The sequence below is a fragment of the Phyllostomus discolor genome, chromosome 12 (genome assembly GCF_004126475.2).
Source record: "Phyllostomus discolor isolate MPI-MPIP mPhyDis1 chromosome 12, mPhyDis1.pri.v3, whole genome shotgun sequence".
Lineage (NCBI taxonomy): Eukaryota > Metazoa > Chordata > Mammalia > Chiroptera > Phyllostomidae > Phyllostomus > Phyllostomus discolor.
Genome location: NC_040914.2, coordinates 33,953,859 through 33,974,229, shown reverse-complemented (window position 1 = coordinate 33,974,229; position 20,371 = coordinate 33,953,859). Strand labels below are relative to the sequence as shown.

Sequence of the window (20,371 nt, the reverse complement as noted above, 5' to 3'; positions counted from 1 at the left end):
CTCTGACCCGTGACCCGTGTAAGTCCTGAGCCCGGCTGGCCGCTGGGGCCGTGGCTGGAGGCTGGGCGGTGGCAGCCAGAGGGGCACTCGGGTCCCCGCTTGGACACCTGCCCTGGAAGCACAAGTGTCCGTGACCGCATCCGCTCCCAAGTGGCCGGTGGCCGGACCCGCAGGCTGGATGCGGAGCTCCACGGGCGCGGCTCCCCCTGCGGTGTCCCCAGAGTGTCCCCGAGCGAGCCCCGGAGAGCTCCAGAGTGCAAATCTATGTACAGAGTAAGGCGGCAGGGAGGGGCGTCCTCACCGGGCCTGGGGACCGTGTCCATCCCTGAGAATGGCTTTCACACCGCTGACTCACCTTCGTGGGTATGTCCATTGTGCAACTTGTGGGTGGTGTTTTTGTTTTTGTTGTTTTTTTTTAAATTGTTTTTTTTTTACAAATTGAGTTTGACACCTGAGGTGAAGAAAATCGGGGAGGGGGGTGTGGTTGACTTCATCGCATTCTGATTACGAAAGGACAAAACGGGGGTCACAGGGGAGACGAGAGCGTGGGTTCATGGCTGTAGTGGGGGAGGGGCCGAGAGCGGCCGGTGGGGTGGTGGGGTGCAGGGGTGGGGGCTGTGCTGCTGCTGGGGGACTCGGGGACACGGGCCGCCGCCGGAGGGGCGGGGGGCGCTCAGGGCGAGCTGGCCGGGCTGATGGTGGGGCTGCTGGCGTCGGAGCGGCTGTAGTCGCTGAGCGAGCCGGTGCGCGAGCCCCCGCCGCGCCGCTGCAGCATGCCGGGGTGGAAGTTGGCGTGGCGGCGCGCGTGCTTGGTCAGGTGGTCACTGCGCATGAAGCGCTTGTCGCAGATGGGGCAGCTGAACTTCTTCTCGCCCGTGTGCGTGCGGTAGTGCCGCGCCAGCTCGTCCGAGCGCGCGAACTTCTTGCTGCAGTCCGGCCAGCTGCAGGCGAAGGGCCTCTCACCTGTGGGCGACATGAGCACAGCGTCAGGAGGGGTGCAGACCACGCGACCTCAGGACACGCCCCTCCGCAGCCTGGCCGCCCCCACCCAGCGGCAATGCACCCTTTCTGTCTGTGCCCCATCCCCACCAGGGCATGACAAATCCATCAAGCCAGAGGTGCGCTTGCCTGTGCCCTGCCGCGCGCACCTGGGGAGGCCAGCGGAGCTCTCCCAGGATCAAACCGCGGTGGCAGCAAGAACCTGGAGCCCTGGCAGTGGCCCTATAAGTACACAGCAGGGCCGCCACCACCGGTCTGTGCAGTCTGCTGTCCCCCACCTGCCGGGAACACAGGCTGGGAAGGGTGGAGACCCCAGGAGGGCTGGGACCCCCGGGGGAGTCCCATTGCCCTCTGCTAGCCTTGAACCCCTGCAGGGCCTGCGGACAGACCCTGGCACCCTCCTCAGCCCCAGCCCTGCCCCTCGGATGTGGCATGAGGGCGTCTGCCCAGGTGAGTTCCCAGGCCTGAGCGTCTGGTTCAGCTCCACAGGCTCCGACAGCGGCCTGCTCCTGGTCACAGAGGCCCCAGTATGGCCAACAGGACGGGAAACTAACAGGCTCCTGCAGAGCTGAGCGGGGTTCCAGACAAGGGTGGCCACTCAGGACACCCTGGCAGAGGGAGGGAGCCAAGGTCAGCCGTGGCCAACACCTCACCCCTCCCCATAGTCCTTGCTCATCGTGAGAGCCAGGCCTCCATTTACCCAGGCACCTTCCGAAGCCTGGATGCCACCAACTGCTCAGGAAGAGCCAGCAGGGGGGCCTGGCACCCCCAGGGTGCAGCCCTTCTGACACTGAGGTGGCCACACAGCCACCGTGCCCCCCCCCCCAGCTACCACATGTCCTTGAGGCCGGACCACCTGTGCCCGGCTGAGCATATCCACGCCTCCCGCCCCGAAATTGCCCAGCAAACTTAAATATAAGCAGATGCCCAAGGCCGGCTAGACCGCCGAGGAAAACCAGCGGCCTGCAAGGGAAGGGAAAGGCCGAGAGCCACAAAACCACCACCTCCAGCAGAAGAAGACGGAAGCCAGCAAACAGAAGAGAACATGAGCCTAACGTTCCTGACGCACACTCTCGGAGCAACTACAGACAAAACTCGATGCCTGCAGCAAGCAGGAGGCCATAAAAAGGAAGTCCATAGGAAAAAAAAAATAGTGTTTAGAAATGCAGAGTGTCTTTGCCCAAACACAAATTCCATGGAAAAGCTGGAAATGCACTCAAGAAAATATCCCAGAAAAGAAAGGACAGAAAAAGAGCTCTAGAAAACATGGCGCCCGCACGGTCCGCCTGGTCACGCTGAAGTCGAGGGCTGTGGGTGGCTGTTATTTGCTTGTCCTTGTTGATTTTATGTTTGTGGGGGGGGGAGGGTGTGGGTGGGGGAGGGGGTGGAAATAGCTAGGAAAGCATTTCCCAAAGATTTGTGATTGTTACACACAGTGGAAGCTAACAGTTCAGAGTCACGGGGAATCGACCCTGGGGGTGCCACAGATAACAGAAGGCAGTGAGTAAATGATCGAAAAAAAAAGGGGCGAGGACAGGACTAAAGGCACCATAGGACATATGAGGGGACAGAGCTGGGACAACAGATACATGGGGGTTGTTCCTAAGTCATGCTGGATGAGAGATGAGGACCTTCCAAGCCAACCTCTCACACTTCAGTATAAATGAGGAAAAAAAAAACAAGCTAGAGGAGTGAGTGAACAATGGAGGTGAGGGGGGTGTCTCAGGACAAGAGTGAGGTAGAGCCCAGGGTGGGGGGGGCATTGGAGCAGAGGGCCAGGACACACACGGCAAGAGCCCCATGCCCCGGTGAGTAAGACCGTGAGGCTGAATACATTTCAGGTCCCCTCTGGTGAAAAGGAGGGGGAAAAAAGGCTCTTAGAAACTCCAGGAGAAACAGAAGCCTTGCGAGACCACTGTGGCGTATGAAGCAACTAAAGGGCCATGTGCTTATGAGCAATCAGTGAGCGCTCTGAGCCACACTCTGTTCTAGGGGCTTTTTCTATGATTTTTTTTATTCCTCACAACAGCCCCACGGGGAGGCAGAAGGGGCAGGCCCCGGCCCGGGGAAGGGATCTTACTTAATGCGGTCTCGGTCACATGTGCCGTAACCTAGTTGTCAGTGTTTGGAATGGTTGTGTCTTCGAGCCGAGGCCCACGCAGCTGACTCATGACCCCAGCAGAGAATGTGGATTTCAGGGAAATGGAGTGGCTCACACACACATGTGCCCGAAGGAAATCTCTACATGAGGTTCCGGTTACAGGGATGATCAACCAAAGAATTCAGACGACATCCATCCACTCACGGGCGGAGTCGAGGGAAGAGGTAGGAGTCTTTAGCTTGTGTATGGAAGTAACAAAAATTGAAAGAGATAACACAAATCAGGGCAGTGCTGGTCTCTTGAGAATAAGGCTGGATTAAGAACAGGATTTTTGTTGTTGTTATAAGCGCTTCTGTGTTATGCGTCTTTTAAAAAAAAATCGTAGGCATGTACTGCCTTGATAGCAGTGAAAAGAAGGATGTTTAAATAGAATTCTTTAAATATCTAGGCAGAGTTCCCCAAACCGTGTTCAAAGAAACATCAGAACTGAATACATTGCTAATGGGCCCCAGGAAGGGGTGAGGGGAGTCTTGTCAACAAAAACGTCTGAGAAATCAGCTGCAGGCTGATTCCACTCTCGGAAAATCACAACGTACATTTGTTATTATGCTTGGAAAGGTCCACGTTCGGAAGCACGATTTCCTGCGACCAGGTGCTGAGTGCGCGAGTTCGGTGCGCCAAGAGCGACAGAGGAGGCTCGGCCCGGGTCCACGGTACGTGGATGGGCGTGGCCTCAGACAAGCGCCTCATTGCCGGTGGTGCCTCAATAGCGCCCCCACGAAGTACATCCAAGTCCAGATGCTTGAAACCTCTGAATGTGTCCTTCTGTGGCAAACGGGTCTTGGCAGCCCTGGCCGGGTGGCTCAGTTGGTTGGAACCTCATCCCATACACCAAAACGTTGCGGGTTCAATTCCCGCTCAGGGCACATGCCTAGGTTGTGGGTTCGATCCCCTGTTGGGGCGTGTATGGGAGGCAACCAATTCATGTTTCTCTCTCATATCAATCTTTTTTTTTTTCTCTCTCTCCCTTCTTTCCTTTCTCTGTCTCAAATCAATAAACATATCCTTGGGTGAGGATTAAAAATATATACGTAAAAGAAAAACCTTTGCAGATATAACTAAGGTACAGGTCACTGGTGTGCTTAGAAGAGAGAGCCACCCAATGAGGAGGGAGAAACACAGACAGTGGCCACGACCACAGGAAGCTGGGCGCAAGCAGGCGACGCCTTCCCGCTCAGAGCCTCCGGAAGGGCCTAGCACCGCCGACACCTCGATTGCAGCCTCCTGCCACCCCCCCCCCACCAACAGGGCGAAAGGGCCCCTTTCTGTTGCCACTCCCAGCAGCCACAGGGATTGGACGCTGTGCCCACCCTTTCCCTGAGGGCCACCACCAGCCCGTGGTCCTGCACCCGGCAAACACCAAGCGCTGACTCCAGAACATGTTGCTTATTACTGTTTCTCCTGTCCATTATCCCCACCAACTAGGTCTTTTTCTCAGCTTGGATGAAAGAGGCACCACCAAATTCAGACTCACCCTCGCTTCCTAACAAGCCCTTTCTCCTTTCCTCAGGAATCCTTCTGCTTATACCCCTGGGGGGCACTCGGAGTGGGGGGGTGTTAATTCCGGACAGGCTCCGAGCTGCCGGCCGGGCGTGGGAGGTGGGCAGAGCCCGTGGCCCCTCGCACCAGCACGCAGCTCCTGGCCTGCCCGGGCCTCCTCGGCTGCTCAGCACTTTGGGCACAAACCCGAAGCTTGGTGCCGGGGCCATGGTCGTGACGCAGACAGACAGACAGACAAGGTCCGCCCGGGTCTGGTCGGCATACTCGGTCCGCCTGTCCCTGAAGGGAGACGGCCTGTACACCGGCCCACAGGCCGCTGGGCGAGACATTTGGAAGTTGTGGTTCCCGCTGGCGTGGAGCCGCGCCAGGGCCTGGCCGGGCCGGCCTCTGGGTGGGGACACTCCGGTGGCACCCGGGAGGCTGCCGGGAAGGGAACGGCAGCCTGGGGGTGGGGGGGGCAGCGCTCCTCACACCCCCAGAGGCGAGGGCCTCGCAGCACTGGCCAGGAGGCGGATGCCCACTGATTCAAACGGAAACACATGTAAACTCCAGCCCTCGTTCCAGGGACGTCACCGTGCCGCCTGGAGCCTCTGGAATATTCCATGGTACTGTTTGGAGAGAAAGAAGGACCGATGATGCTGTTGGGAAAACAGTTTTCACCTCGAGGCCCCGGGGACGGTCTCAGGGACGGACAGGTGTCCCTAGACCTCACTCACAACACCCTGCCTCTGGGGACCCACCCGGGGTGCTGGGCTGAGTGCATGGCGCTGGGGGGAGGTGCCCCCCGGAGTGGGTGGGGGTCTTGCAGAAAGTCCGCCTGATGGACTGAACAGCTTCCTCCGTGCTGAGCTCAGATTCCGCACCTGCCCCCTCCCTGGTGCAGGACGGGGGGGCGCCGAGGTGGGGGGCCAGTGTCAGCCCCACAGGACTACCACAGGGACAGCGCGGTCCCCCCAGGAGTGACCCTGGCCCTCCCTGATTACTCCAGGACCCCGAAGGGAGCACTGCCTGCCCTCGATGGCACCCAGATCTTAAATGTGAGCAGCCCCCTCCATGCGGAAGCCCCCTCTGTCAGGAGGAGGGGCCGTTTGTGCGAGGGGCTGTGGGATGGGATGCTGTGGGGGCTTGTGGGGGACTGGGTGACAGGAAAAGGGGCCGAGTTCACATCTTGTGGGGTGCTGGGTGCACAGGGAGGGGGAGGCAGGGTGGAGGAGGGGGCCTTGGGGACCCAGGGGCTGGGGGAGGGGCCAGGCCTTGCAGGGGTGGGGGGTGGAGAAGCTGGTGGGTGACTGACTGGAAGCAGGAATGAGGGCCGTGGGGGAGGGGTGGTGACTGGTCAGTGCAGGATGGGGACATGCAGGGACCCGGGAGCACAGTGGGGGCAGGGTGCTGGGGAGGCGGGGTGTCGGGAGAGGGGACAGCAGAGGGCGGGGTGCACAGCACAGCGCGTAGCTGGGGGACCTGGTGGCAGAGGGCCCAGGGCGTGGGGCGGGGTTACATAAATGTCCCCGGTGCCCTGGCTAGGCAGCAGAGAGCGATTGCCTCATCTTATCAGGGAACAGGGTGTCCCAGGCCCTCCGTTGCCCAAGCCGCAGGCTGGGCTGGACGGCGTGTTCCCTGCGAGGAGCAGCCCAGGGGCCGGGCTGGGAGTGCGGGGCGTCTCCTCCGCCTCCCGCGGAGCCTCCCAGTTGGCACCCGGGCGGCCCCGTCCCCGCCTGCAGCAGGTGCAATAGAGCTCCGAGTGGCAGCTTCCAGCTCAAACCTGGGCTCAGCCCCAGCCTCGGCCGTGGGGAGACGCCCCCTCCTGTCCCACGGGCCTGCCTGCTCCCAGTGGTCACCTCAACCGCTGTGTCCCGCCAGCCAAACCAGCAGCCCCTGCTGCTGAGGGGCCCCCCTGGCTGCAGCGGCACCAGCAGGAGCCACCCCTGCGGTTCTTTTCCGCCTGGGAGCCTCTGGCGGGCAGTCTCGGGCCTTTTCTGCCAGACCCCGCTGCAGGCCTTTGCTGCCTGGGGCTGTTGGGTCCTTAGCCCCCCGGGAGGGAGCGGGGAGGAAGGGGACACAGGAGCCTGATCTCTGCCCTGTGCCCTCCCCCCTCCCCCGGAGAAGAGCAAATGGACCCATCAGCTTAACAGGGGTGCCCTGATCACATGACCGGGCCTCAGGGAGCACAGGGGGTCTGGGTGCATGTGGGGGGGGCCGGGGGAGGGGCTGCTCAGAGTCAGAGGGAGGCGAAGAGCCCGGCCTCCCAAGAGAACGCTTCCCCTGGGGCTCCCAGGCCCAGCGCCCAGGCCCTGGCCACTCACCGCCAGCAACTGGGCTTCATTCATCAATAGGTGGCTCTGGTTGGTGGCCGCTGGCGCGGGGCCACTTCCATCTCCCAACCTCAGGACGGCCCTGCTCTTCACACCACAAATCCGCTCGCCCCCGCTGCTGGGGCGTTAGGGGGCAGACCGCCAACCCACTGGGGTTGATCACCTGCCAGCCTCCAGGGCACCCCAGGCCCACAGCAGCTGCGGGGGTCCGAGGGGAGGCCTGTGCTGTGGGGGGAGGGGCCTGCCTGCGTTCTCTAGGGGGCCATCCGGCCGTTCTACCTCTCACTAAAAATACCAGTGGTTTGTTTATATGTGTCCACGGGGTTGACAGGGCCCAGAGGCCACGTCTCCCACCGTCATGCAGGTGAGGGCCAGAGGGACGCAGGTGGCCCTAGAAGGCAGGTAAAGAAGCCCACCCCGCCCCCACTCATGCCGACAGCCTCAGGGCTTGTTGTCTCCCCGTAAGAATGAATGAGAGAACGCGCATGCTCACAGGAGACCCTGCTCTCACCAGCCGGGCTCCAGAGCCGTGCCTGTGTGCGTGCGCGCCCCCGCTGGTGTCCCCACGACCACGGTGGGCCCCACTGGTGCCCGGTCGGGACCCACGCCAGGCGGCGCTCATCTTTGCCCGAACGGCCCGCGCCCTGGGGCCGGCCCATCTGCTGTTGTGGGCGCGGGTGTGTGGCTGATCACAAGTTCCTTTACGCTGTTGCACAAGCCGGAGCTGGCGGAACATGAAGGGCGGGGGCGCCTGGCTGGAGATGCTGCACACGGCCTCGGGGCGCAGACTAACCGAGAAGACCCACCTTCCGCCCACGCGCGCGTCTCCAGTGGGCGCACGGCACAGTTTTAAAGGACGCACGGCTGTTGTTGCTTTGCTTGGTTTTGCAAGAGGACCACCTCGTCCTAAAATTCATGCAGAAAAGGAAACAAACAAAGAGCCAGAGGAACTCTGAGAAAGAAGAATGATGGGGCCGGGTGGGGCGGGGGCGGAGGCGGGGGCGGGATGGGGTTACCAGATAGTCAACATATTGTCACACAGTCTGATAACTAGCCAGGGGAGCAGAGCAGTGGGGACGCGGTTTAGCACAAAGTGACAGCTCATCCGGGAAGGGAGGGACATCCAGAAAAGGTGTGAGGGCCAAGGAAGGCCCATGCTTCACACCCCTACGCCAGGATGAAGTCTAATCATGTCAAAGATTTCAGTGGAAGAATGAAACCACCCATGTCCTGGAAGAAAACGTGAGACCATTCATTTGTAATGCAGAGATGGTCAAGTCCAAAAAGCCATTAATGAAGAGATTGATACATTTGACTATGAAAGTATAAACTACTTCTCTGATGAAGTGATTGACACATTGACTACAAAAGTATAAACTACTTCTCTGATAAAGAGACTGATACATTTGACTACAAAAGTATAAAGTACTTCTCTGATGAAGAAATTGATACATTTGACTACAAAAGTATAAAATACTTCTCTGATAAAGAGATACATTCAACTCCAAAAGTATAAAGTACTTCTCTGATAAAGAGACTGATACATTTGACTACAAAATTATACATCAGACTACAAACGTGTAAAATACTTCTCCATAGACAGAGTCACCATAAACAAAGGCTTATTACTGGGGGGTGGGGGAATTTGCAGCTTGTAGGACAAAGGGTTGATGTCCAATATAGCGAGCACTCACAGAAATTAGAAGGAAAAACCAACACCCAACAGAAAAATGGGCAAAGGCTGTAACTGATCATTCAGAAAAAGAAAATGCAGAGGACGATCAGACAGCTGAAAAGATACTGGATCTCAACCATCTGTAACCCAGTGCAAATGCCACCTGGCCGAAATCCCACTCGTTACCTCTCGGGGTGGGGAGGCTGTGGGGACCGGCAGGCCCACAGTTTGCTGACGGAAGGACAAACTGCCACGGCCTCTACCAAAATGACAAGCATTCGCACCCTTGGGCACCACAACTCAACTCTGGGGAACTATACTACAAACACACCTGCACACCTGCAAAATGAGACAAGTGCCTGATGATTGGATGCGGCCAAAGCCTCCGGAGAACTCGTGTCCTTCCGCTGAGGCCCGTTAAATGAGATACGGAACACCCGTGTCATGGGACAGAAGGCAGAATGAGTTCTTTCTGAACTGGAGTAGATGAATGGTGAGTGCACGTGTGTGCACACACATGCACGTTGCATGCAGAAAGACCCTCTAGGAAGATCCCTGAGAAAGGGGAACAGGACCCTGGCCAGGCAGCTCAGTTGGTTAGAGCATCATCCCGATATGCCAACATTGCTGGTTCGATTCCCGGTCAGGGCACACACAAGAATCAATCAATAAATGCATAGATAAGTAGATACACAAATTGAGGTTTCTCTCTCTCTCTCTTTCTCCCTTTCTCTCTCTAAAATCAATCAATAAAATTAAAAAAAAACACACAAAGATTTATCTGTGATCACACAGCTGGGTGCGTGGAGGACAAGGGGCATGGGGAAAACTCTCCTTGGAAAGCTACTGAAACCTCTTGGGTTTCGGAACACACGAACGTATCTACCCATCCCCCAAAAATGAAAAACAAATGCCCACAGCAAACCAGGAAAAGCCAGCCGCAAAGACTGCCGGTTTCAGAGCAGGGAGCAAGGGGGCAGGGAGGCCCCCTCAGGCCGCGTGCTGCCTCGAAGACTCCCACCCGCAGCTCCCTTAAAGGACGCTCTGCTCAGAAGGGCATGGCGGTTCCCTGGAGCAGGAGAAACTCAGAAATAGCAGCGAAGGCCGACCTGCCCTCCCGGGCGCCCCAGGGGCGGCATGCCAGGGCTCAGGAGCCCCTGGGTCATGCTGCAGATGGTTTTGCTGCAGGGTGCTTTCCATTTGAAAGGCACCGGAGAAGAATTTGAACAGCAGCAGGGCTCAGGGTTGTAATTATGTTGTTGGAGGCCCCTTCGGGCTCCTGAATACCCTCCTGAATACCGGGGCTCTTGTCAGAGAAATCGCTGTGTCCGCCCTCCTGCTCATGTGACCTGGGCGGGGGAGGGGGGGATGAGACAGGTGTCCCTTCGGCTGCGGGCTCTTCCTCCCCGGGGTGAGATCGCCCAGCTTGAAGCTGCGGTGGCCCCAGTCTCTGGAGGCCACCTGGGCAGGTCCACAGAGACTCACAGGGAAGCCAGCCTGCCCCTCGACCTAAAAAAGCCCCTAGCCAACCTGGGGCCGCCCACACAGTGCCCTCCCCCAGAGGAGCAAAACCCTTGGAGGTCAGCTGAGCCCCCTGGGAGAGGGCACAGAGCACAGCGGCCAGACCCCCTGCCTGCTGACACCTGCCTTGCCCTGCACCCCAGGGCGCCCGGCTCTCTGGGCAACAAAGGAAGGGGCCCCTCTGTAGAGCCTTTGGCAACCATCTGTCCCACTTCCGCTTCCTGTGTCTCCCCTCCCCCAGTCCTCACTTCCTCCTCCTCCTCCTCCTGCCCTCTCCCCTCCGCCTCCTGGGTGCGCCTCAGGGGACTGCTCAGTCGCAGCACAGACGCACGGACGTCTGCAGACACACAGCTGCACAGGTGTGCGGCTTCGGGTGGGCCACGTGCCAGCCCGTGTGTCTCCACCAGGCTGGGGCAGGAAGGTGAAAGACAGAAGCCGTCTCAGGGACGGGGGCCTGTGGTGGGCAAGTGCACATGACCCGGCCAAGGTCACACGTGGGGGCAGGCACTGCTCCGGCGACAAGCTGCCCCAGCTGACCTCAGCCACTAATGTCCCAGAGACGGGTGCCGCAGCGAAACCAGCCAGTTTCATGATGAGGTCACTGTGGCCCAGCACGCTCCGTGCGGAGAGGTGCCACCCCCAACATGCACCCTGAGGTCCCCCATGAGCACCCTGCAGCCTCTGCTCCCCAGGAAGGACCAGCAGCCCCCCCATCTGCCCGTGGGGCCCCGGGCAGGCAGCCGCCAGTCCCTTGCAGCCACACCTGCCGTGTGGAAGGAGCCGGATGGCCCTTTTGCAAGAGGCCCTGCGGGTGAGAAGGCCTGAGGGCCCCGAGGCTGCGCACGTAAAGCCAGAGAGCTAAGGCGTGGCCCGTGGGGGCGGGGGCTTGCTCGAAGCCCAGCACCTACGGCCACTCCAGGTGTGCAAAGCTGAAGCCTGTGTTTCCCTCGGGAAACAATGTCGTGAGTTTTGACACAGAACACAGCACAGCAATGTCCTTTCCGGGGCTGGCCTCACAAAGCACGTAAGTGCACATCAAAATGAGCAAGTCCTAGCCTTGGCTGGTATGGCTCTGGATTGAATGCTGGCCTGTGACCCAAAAGGTCGCTGGTTCGATTCCCAGTCAGAGTACATGCCTGGGTTGCAGGCTAGGCCAGGTCCCCAGTTGGGGGCACGCAAGAGGCAGCCACACACTGATGTTTCTCTCCCTCTCTCTTTCCTTCCCTTCCCCTCTCTCTAAAAGTAAATAAATAAATCCTTTTTTTAAAAAAAATATGAGCAAGTGCGATAGTTTCACTGTAGTCCTGAGATGCCTTCGGTTTTTAAGGATGTTTGTCAAAAAAAAAAAAAAGGTAGTCACTGACCAACTTCTCTGGACAGTCGATGAGGGTGGGAGACAGGCTCCCGACACTTGGGGAGCCCCTGTGCTCTCTCCCAGCAGCCCGTTCTCCAGGCCGGCCTGCTGCCGGCTGGCCCTGGCCACTTGGAGCGACATGTGTTCTGGGAAAATCAGTGCATTTATGAAACCGCTTGCAGAGCGCAGGCTGCTGGGGCTGTGGGCTGGGGGCTGGCCCCTCAGCGAGCCTGCCTCAGGCCCGGCTGTGTCCCAGCCACAGGCCACCCTCTGCACCCGGCCCCGCCCCCCTGAGCGAATCCACTCTTCCCGGCAGAACGACAGGTGCCCCAGGGGGCCTTTGAGGCTCAGGGCACAGAAGCTGGTCCCTTTCCCATCGCCGGCCCGGCCAGACCTGCCGCCGCCTCTCCAGGAGCACCCCTTCCTCCTCACGCCCTGTCGCTATGCCCTTCTCTGGCCCCGCCTAAAACGGGTTGCTAAGGAAGCAGACCCTGGGGACACCAACCTGGGAGAAAAGCAGGTGTCGTTCAGCATCCCCTCTCCTGCCACCACAAACCCTGGGGCTGGAGTGTCACCTTCCTTGACAGCTTTGCTGTGTCTTACCGGTCCGGTGCGCCCTGCCTCCTTCTCCCAGGACCTCAAGGCGGAGTTCGGGGGACTCAGCGCTCCTTGGCATCACCCCCTACGTCACTGACACCACACCTCGTGGGCTGGGTGGGCGGGTAGACCAGGGGAGGATGCACGTGGAGGCTCGCTCTCTCCAAGGCGCTCTGAAGCCATGGACAGGAGCCCCCTTCCAGGTTGCCCCACTCACCTGAGCGCAGGAGAAGCAGACCTGCACGCGGGAGAGCCCCAGCGTCCCCATGCACAGGGGACATGTGCGAGCTAGGACTGCAGGGAGCAGACCCAGCAGGGGCCTTGGGGACACGGGTGTGTGTGTGAGGGTCCCCTCCACACTGCTACTCTTTGCCACCAACGTGCTTCTTAAGAACGCAAACGCTAGCTCACAGAGTTATGTGTGACCACACACATGTGTGTGTGCACAGTGCAAAATTCTATGGCAGGACCGTGACAGGGTCCCCCAGACCCCCGCTTGCAGACCGGGCTGGCCTCCGGGGCACCCGGGCGCCGCTGAGCTGAGCTCCGGCCTCCGGGCGGCACTCACTCACAGGCGTGGGCGCACGTGCCGGGAAAGGTGGCGAGGACCACGTGCCAGGGATTTCATAAAAGGTGCTTCCCAGCCTTTTGCGGAGGGTTACAAAACACACTGGAAAATTTCCATTCCCGAGGCCCCCTTTTAAAAGGGCGATAATAAAATACCCACGGTTGATGCCAGGCAAGGGCCCCCTCCCTTGCCAAAAATACATCCCCACTCACACACCCCACAGTCCCTGAAAGGACACGCGGGCGGCGGGGCAGGGGACACGGGGTCCCACCACCTAGAGCTTCCGGACCCCTAGCCTGCCTGTCCTGTGCCAGGGTCCTTGAGCAGAGCAGGTGTTTCCATTTCTGCCCTCTCTACTCGGCCGGTCGCATCGCTGATGACCTCCAGAGGGACTGTGCCGCACTTTCCCTGAGCCGGGCGGAGGGATCCCAGGAAGCCTCCGCGCTCCTTTTCTCTGCGATCTCGAAGGGGGTGGTGCCCTGCTTCGGGAGTCAGCACGCCTGCCATCACAACCCCGTTCTGGGGGCCCCTGATCTGCACGCAGCCCTGACAGCTGCCGGCTGCTCGGGGGTGACGTGTCAGTTTGCATTTTCAGAGATTTTCTCAAACTCCAAGGAGCGGCAAGGACATGGGTTTGGAATCCATGATGAATGAAAGATCTGGGTCTATTCACTTGATCACCATGTTCTTCATTTGAGTCTGATCAAAAGCAAAGGCAACTTGTCTCCAGACTACACAAAGAACTCTTACATCTCAGCAATACTCGAACATGCAATTGCCAACATGAACGAAAGATCTGAAGTCAACCAAAAAAAAGATGCGCAGATGGCAGACAGCTCTGTGCAAAGATATTCAACATCTTGCGTCATTGGGAACGCAAAGTGGAACAATGAGAGGCACTACACACTGATGATGAGAGTGGCTAAAATCCAAAAAGCTGACAGTATTAAGTGTTGACAGAGCAAGTGGAATGCCTACTCCTTGCTGGTGAGACTGCAGTGCAGTGTAGTCCTTTTATAGGATAGTCTGGCAGTTTCTTAGAAAGTCAAACACAGACTCACTGTTCAGCCCAGCAGTCCCAGTCCTGGGCCTTTCCTGGGTGTGCTGACGGGCCACCCACAAATGTTTGCAGCAGCTTTATTCACAATCAGCAAAAGCTGGCAGCAAGCACTTTGTACAGGTGAATAGATAAGTACATTGGGGTGTGCTTATCCAGTGGAATAGATTCAACAACAAAAAGGAAGGAGCTATTGATTCTCACACACACACACACACACACATACACACACAAATCAACGGATCTTAAAGGCATTTTGCTGAGTCAAAGAAGCTAGACACAAAGTCTATATATTGTGTGATTCTCTTCGTGTGACATTCTGCCGAAGGCAAAATGTCAGGACAGAAAGCGTGTCACAGGCGGTAGGGGCTGGGGGATTGGACAGTGGCTGGCCACCAGGAGGAATCTCAGGATGTTGGGACTGTTCTGCCTGGTCCTGTGGTGGTGGGGACAGGGATGTGGTGCAATTCTCAGAACCCCCAGAAGTGTGCATTGCAAAAAGTGCACTTCCACGTAGGCAGAGTTGTAACATGTAAAGGAGGCTGTGGGATCCCGGGATGGAATGTGGGCTGTGACAGCCGGCTCTGACCACACCGCGAATGCATGACATAGCGTCTCGGGAGGGAACAGGGAAGAGGAGCTGACCTAAGTAATCTGGGAAGACGAGGTTTTGACTGGACACGGGAAGCCTGCAGACCAAAGCAACTGTCCTCGTTTCTCACGAGAGTGTGGGTAAGAGATCCCCAAACCGCTTCACACATGCGCTGGGGCTGCACAAACCAGTGAAAGCGGAGTAGATGGCGGGCACTTCGGTCACTGGCGGAGAGGAGGTTACAGACCAGTACGGGGGGAGCAGGAGCCCTTCCTGGGGGGCCTCCCCAGAGTCTGAGACCCCCTTTGAACTCATGCTTAGTTCCGGTCACGCAGAGGGACAGGGATGTGTGTGTATACACGGGCTGGGATGCAGGCAAGGCTCCGGGCTCTGTCCCCTGGGGGGGCGCTGGAAGCAGCAACAACCCAGGGGCACACACACGGTACCCAGATCTTGGTTCCTAAATACCATGTCCCAGTAAAAGGAAACAGGGGTCCTGGGAGACATGGCGGATGTGAGAACTAGAGTAGGGTAAATATATGATGAGCCTGAAGCATCTTGTAATGCCAGAAAGTTAGGAAGGGCACACACAAAAAACTCACAAAGTGATGGGGTGGAGTCATGGGAACACTGGAGCAGGCCTGACAGAGTCCCTGACCTCAAAAGAAATATCAGTGGTAAGTCACGCAGACATTCTGCCACTGACATACAATGTGACAAGGCAGGAACTTCACCTCTGTGCTATTTTTCCCAAATAGCCGTAAACCCAGTCTAATCAGGAGGGAAACATCAGACGATTGCAAATGGAGGGACTTTCTACAACATACCCCTCCAAACGATTGAGGTCATGGAAAATGGGGCAAGTCCAGGCAACTGTCGCAGCCAAGAGGGGCGCAAGGAGGTGCAGCCATAGTTCAGACAACGGATCACAGAAAACCCATTTCACTCACCATTTGTGGTCGCTACAGCCATGACCACATAGCTTATTTCTGAGTCACAAGTCAATACTTCTTAGTGTGAATGGCTAATGCGGTCTCACTGATTGGGAAAATCAATGCTGGAGAAAGTCCTCAAATGCTTTGGGAGCCCTGTCTCAGAGTCACCCCCTTTGACAACTAGCCTGTTCCCTGATTGCCCACCGGGAGGACAAGCACCTGGGAGTGCTCCACCTGGAGACTGTGGCTGTGACAGCTCAGTGACCATTGGCCCAGGACCCATTCTCAACATCTTCTGGGCCTGGAGAACATGACTTGAGTTTGCAGCAGTGATGCACCAAGTAAAAGCGCTCTCTACCCGACTCCCTTGCAGCTAGGATTGGTTTTGTGAATTGATTCCAGCCAGTGAGTTCTGGATAAGCCGCTGGGTGTATTTTCACAATAAAGAGGGCCATGTTCCCTTTGCCTTTCACCCCATCGTCTTCCTGCCTGGAGTGTGTCCTAATGTTGTAGGAGCAGCAGTTGTCACCAATGACAGGGTGGAAAGTGTGGCCGAACCCACGCTCCAACAGTGACTGAGCAGGAAGAGAAAAGATGCCCTGGTCTCTGGTGGCGTCACACCAGCCCTGGACTATCCATGTCGGGACCTGTAAATGGAGGATAGAACCTACCCCTAAACATTTAGACCCTCTTCTTTCTCCTTCTTGAGCGCTGCCTTCAGTTACTTCAAGAGTACGGCTCCAGCCCTGGCTGGTGTGGCTCAGGGGGCTGGGCATTGTCCTTCAAACCAAAAGGTCAGTGGTCCAATGACAGGTCGGGGCACATGCCTGGACTGTGGGCCAGGTCCCTGGCTGGGGGAATGCAGGGAGGAGCTGATGGATGTTTCTCTTGCACATCGATGTTTTTCTCCTTTTCTTTCTCTCTCCCTCCCCTTCTTTCTAATAATAAATTTTAAAAAAACACAGCTCCAAGGAGACTTGACTTTGGGTGATGAACATTACAATATATACATGATGGGTTATAGAATTATACACCTGAAACCTATATAATCTTATTGACCAATGTCACCCCAATGCATTAAACAATAATAATAATAAAATAAATGGAACTTCCAACATTTTAAAAGGGAAGGGGAAGGAGTTGATGATAGTAATTTGGAAGCTAGAACTTAGAAGGATGGCAGAGGAAGTAAAGAAGCAAGCCATGTTGCCCGGCACAGCGTGACCCCCGATGGCTTGGGATCCCGTGGCTGTGGGGTGGAGTGGTGGGCTCGGGGCACCTGAACGGCCGTTACAGAAGCAGCAGCCACACCAGCCACTCTCTGCCCCCCTGACAGCGGCCTGCCTTTCTGGGACCTGCCCAAGACCCGTGTCCTGTCGGAGCAGGCTAATGAGCTGCGGGCTCTTGATGGGGGAACCCAGACGTGGGCGGAACGGGGGCTCCAGGAGCGGCTCGCCCGCTCTGTGGTGCGGCAGCCGCGGCGTCCCACCTGGCTCTCCGGGTGCCGCAGCCAGGACGGCGCCCCCAGGCAAGGGCGGAGGGCTGGGGGCCCCGCCCAGCTCCTGGCCTCTGTGCAGGAGCTGCCACTCATCCTCAAAGTGAGGACACTGCTGTGGACATGGCAGAGGTCGGAACCTCCATTTCTGGGTCGGACGGGGGGTCCTTGAGAAGGTCTCACAGAAAACGGAGCAAGAAGACGGACAAACGGATGCTGGGAAGGAAGTGGCAAGACAGGAGAATTAGGCCAATAGCTCCACCTCCAAACCCAAGGGACTCAGGCGGTCCTGAGGACCCAGAAGGCGGCAGCACGTGCAAGAACGGGTCCCGGGGGCCCAGGGCACGCGTGGCCACACCCGAGCACCAGGCGCCCAAAGCCGGGGAGAGAGCCAGCAGCCCCAGAGTTCACGAGCAGAGAGCGTGAGGGGCAGCGATGCCCAGGAGTCAGGACAGCGCCCCCTCTTGGGCAGCAGCGTCGCGCGTCCAGTGCCCGAGACCTGTGGCCTGACACTGGCGCAGCATGAGGCCCTTCCTGACACGTGAGTCTCACGGAAACGCCTCCTGCCCCTCCCCCCTCTCTCCAGGCTCCACCGAGCAGCACAGGTGCAGGCCCCGGGAACGGGGACCCGAACGGCAGGAGGGCAGCCCTGACAACCAGTGTGCGGCGGCTGTAAGAGGGAGAGAGGACGTCCACCCCCAGACGACACTGTACAGGCCACTCTGAGCAGAAAGCCACACGGTTGTGGGGCATGGGGACAAGTCAGGGGACAAGACTGCCGAGGACACCGAGCAAAAATGGCCACTAAGGCCAAGACACGTATGACACCCTGGTCACCCACAAGCAGCATGTACGAGGCCCTGCTCGGCTCTCAAAACTCGGGGCACACCGACTCCCCAGTCTCCCACTCTGGCCGTCGGGGCGCAGGTGACACGGCGGGGGTGGGGCCCGCTTCTCACCGGCCACCGTGGGAAGCCCAGAGCCCGCCCTGCAGCGGAAACACGGACAGTAACCACCGAGAGAGGCGGCTGGGAACGGGAGGCGGCCCCGAGGGGCACCTGTGCACCCCAACAAAGCGTACAGAATGACTCAGGCCTTGGCCCTCGCGGGCGACAGACGCAAATTTTTAGATCACCCCCAGAATGGGGTGTGTTCTGCCGCGTTCTCAGCAGCCCGGCCTCTGCTCAGAGAACCACGAAGCTCCCGCGCCACCCCATTGGGAAGTGGCCCCTGCAGGTGTGCGGGGGAACCAGCTGTCTCCTCCTCTCTCTGGGAGTGTCCCCCCCACCCCCGTACCCCTCCCCCCATGTCCCCAGTGGCAAAGACAGTAGCACTTTCGATTGCTTTTGTTGGCATGGGGTTTGGTTTAGTGAATGTCTGTGTCCGGAACACTCAACACAGACAGACGGTTGTTTCCTGGGTGCCCTCTCCCCGCCACCAACAGGCGGGTGGCCTGAGGTTCCGGGACAGGGAGGTGGGGCCGCTCCTCAGGTCTAACCCCCTGGACTACGGGGTGACGTCAGGCTCTGGTGTTCTCGAGTCCACGGTGAACGGGTGCTGTTCTAGCATCAGACACATCGGGCTTTGGTTTAAACATGCGGGGTGCAGCCCTGACCGGGGTGTAGCTCAGTGGGTAGGGTGTTGCTTGGCACAGGTTGTGGGTTCTATTCCTGATCAGAGCACATACATGCCTAGGTTGCAGGCCCAGTGCCCGCTTGGGGGTGTACAAGACCCCTCCTTGGGGGGTGTGCAACCAATCAATGTTTCTCTCTCACATCGATATTTTCTTCCCTCTCTAAAAGTAGAAATAAAATCTTTTTTTTTAATGTGAAGAGCTGAAATATTAATGGATAAAATGATACGGTGCAGGGATTACCTCCCGATCACCGACCCCCCCGGTTATGGGTCCCTGGCTGTCCCCCTGCCCGCAGGCCCAGCTCCCTGGACGTCCGTCCCCAGCTCGTCCACGCAGGCCCTGCGTCAGCCCCAGGAGGGCAGAATGTGCGCTGGGCTGCGGGCAGGCCTGGCCTGGGCCCTCCTGCCTGGCGCTGCCTCCTGGGCCTCCCTGCGGCCAAGCGCCACGTCTGACCCCCCAGACTACGCATGTCCACTTGCTCCTGGAGTCTGGGAGCTCTGGGGAGTTCCCATTTCCCAGGGGTGAGCGAGCCAGGCGGGGTGGAGGGGGTGTTTTTTTCCCCAGAAGCAGCCTGGTTTCTGTGTAAAAGGAGAAACAGACACTGAGAGAGAAATCCCTGTTTTCACCCACACGTGAACACCGTCCCCACACAGTGTCCTCAGGGAGAGCGAGGGGCTGGGGGTCCCCGCTGTCGGCCAGGCCCAACCCGCCCCCCCCCCCATCACTATGGGAACTCTGGCCCCTTCCGGGAAGCTATTCTGGGTCTGTGTCTCCCTCTGGGGGGAAGGGAAGGGTGGAAACGATCGGGGCTAAAATTAGCCAAAGGCAAACAATGGAGGCCAGGAATCTGAGGTCAGCTGAGGACAACGGTTTGTTTTCTGCCCCGCCGAGGTGGTTTGAGCAATAAAGGGAATTGAAAATGAAAACAAATCTGGAAGCAGCCCGACCCCCTGCCCGGACCAGGCCAGACCCCGGGCCGGCCAGATGGCAGGGGCTTCGTCAGCCCAGGACCCTCCTTGGGGACTCCCTGCTGTTTCCCTCTGAGGGTGGGAAGGGCATCGACAGCTTAGGTTACGGAGGGCTCCCCAGGCCCTAGGCCGGCATGGACGCCCTTCCCTGGGCCGGCCCCTGTCCCTGCACCATGCGATCATGTGACCCAGGCTGCAGGTCCCCGCTCTGGGGCCACGGGCACTTGCCTTTTAACACGACCCAGTGAAACCGCCTCAAGGGGTAGATCGGGAAATCGCCCCACTGAGGGCTGGGACATGCAGGGTCGTACAACCAGCGCCCGTGGAGACACCCTGAGCCTGCTCCCCACTGCCACCCTCTGCAGCCCCGCCTCCCCCTCGGGAAGCCCACCCACGGGCTGGGAGCCCTGACCCCAGCAGGGAGGTGGGGCTGGAAGGCGAGGGCCCGGGGCCCAGGGAGGCAGGGCAGGCCGGTCTCTGGCTGGCTGCTGACTGATAAGGGAAAGGTGGTCCCTGGCCTCTTCACCGCCCCGTGGTTGGGTGGTCGGGCAGTCGGATGGGCTGCCCTCCCCGACGGCCTCCAGGCAGCCACCCAGGGCTCTTGGGATTCTGTCTTGACGCCACAGCCTGGGACCTGGGTCCTCTGCTCACTCCCAGGGAGGCCAGCTTGGCTTTGGGACACGAGGGCTTACTTAATGCGTGCGGCCTTCCACCAAAGCACACAAGGGCCCGGAAGGGCAGAGGCCCCAGCCCTGAGGATGGGGCTCCTGTCCCCAGGACAGAGCAGGTGCCCAGAGGCCCTTCCAGCGGGGGGCAGGAGCTGGAGCCCCACCACAGGACACCCCCACACCTGAGCATTAATGTCTCCAGTCCCGCAGCACCTCGGGCGGTGGGCCCCCGGCCCCCACCAGGCCAGGCGGGGCTGCAGCAGTCTGCTGTGACTGGGTGTGTGACTGGCCTCCTGCTGGCAGGCGCAGGACACTGTCCTGCTGGTGGTGGTC

At 58.8% G+C, this 20,371-nt stretch overlaps 1 protein-coding gene across 1 annotated transcript in view; it reads right to left on the bottom strand.

Annotated features, from left to right (window-relative positions):
• Positions 1-381: 381 nt before the first annotated feature.
• Positions 382-20,371, bottom strand: part of KLF13 (Kruppel like factor 13) — a 38,758-nt gene continuing 18,768 nt past the window's right edge. Inside the window, exon 2 of the mRNA XM_028502369.2 lies at positions 382-963. Within this exon, the coding sequence (XP_028358170.1) occupies positions 674-963 (290 nt within the window). The 3' untranslated portion in view covers positions 382-673. The remainder of the gene's footprint in view (positions 964-20,371) is intronic.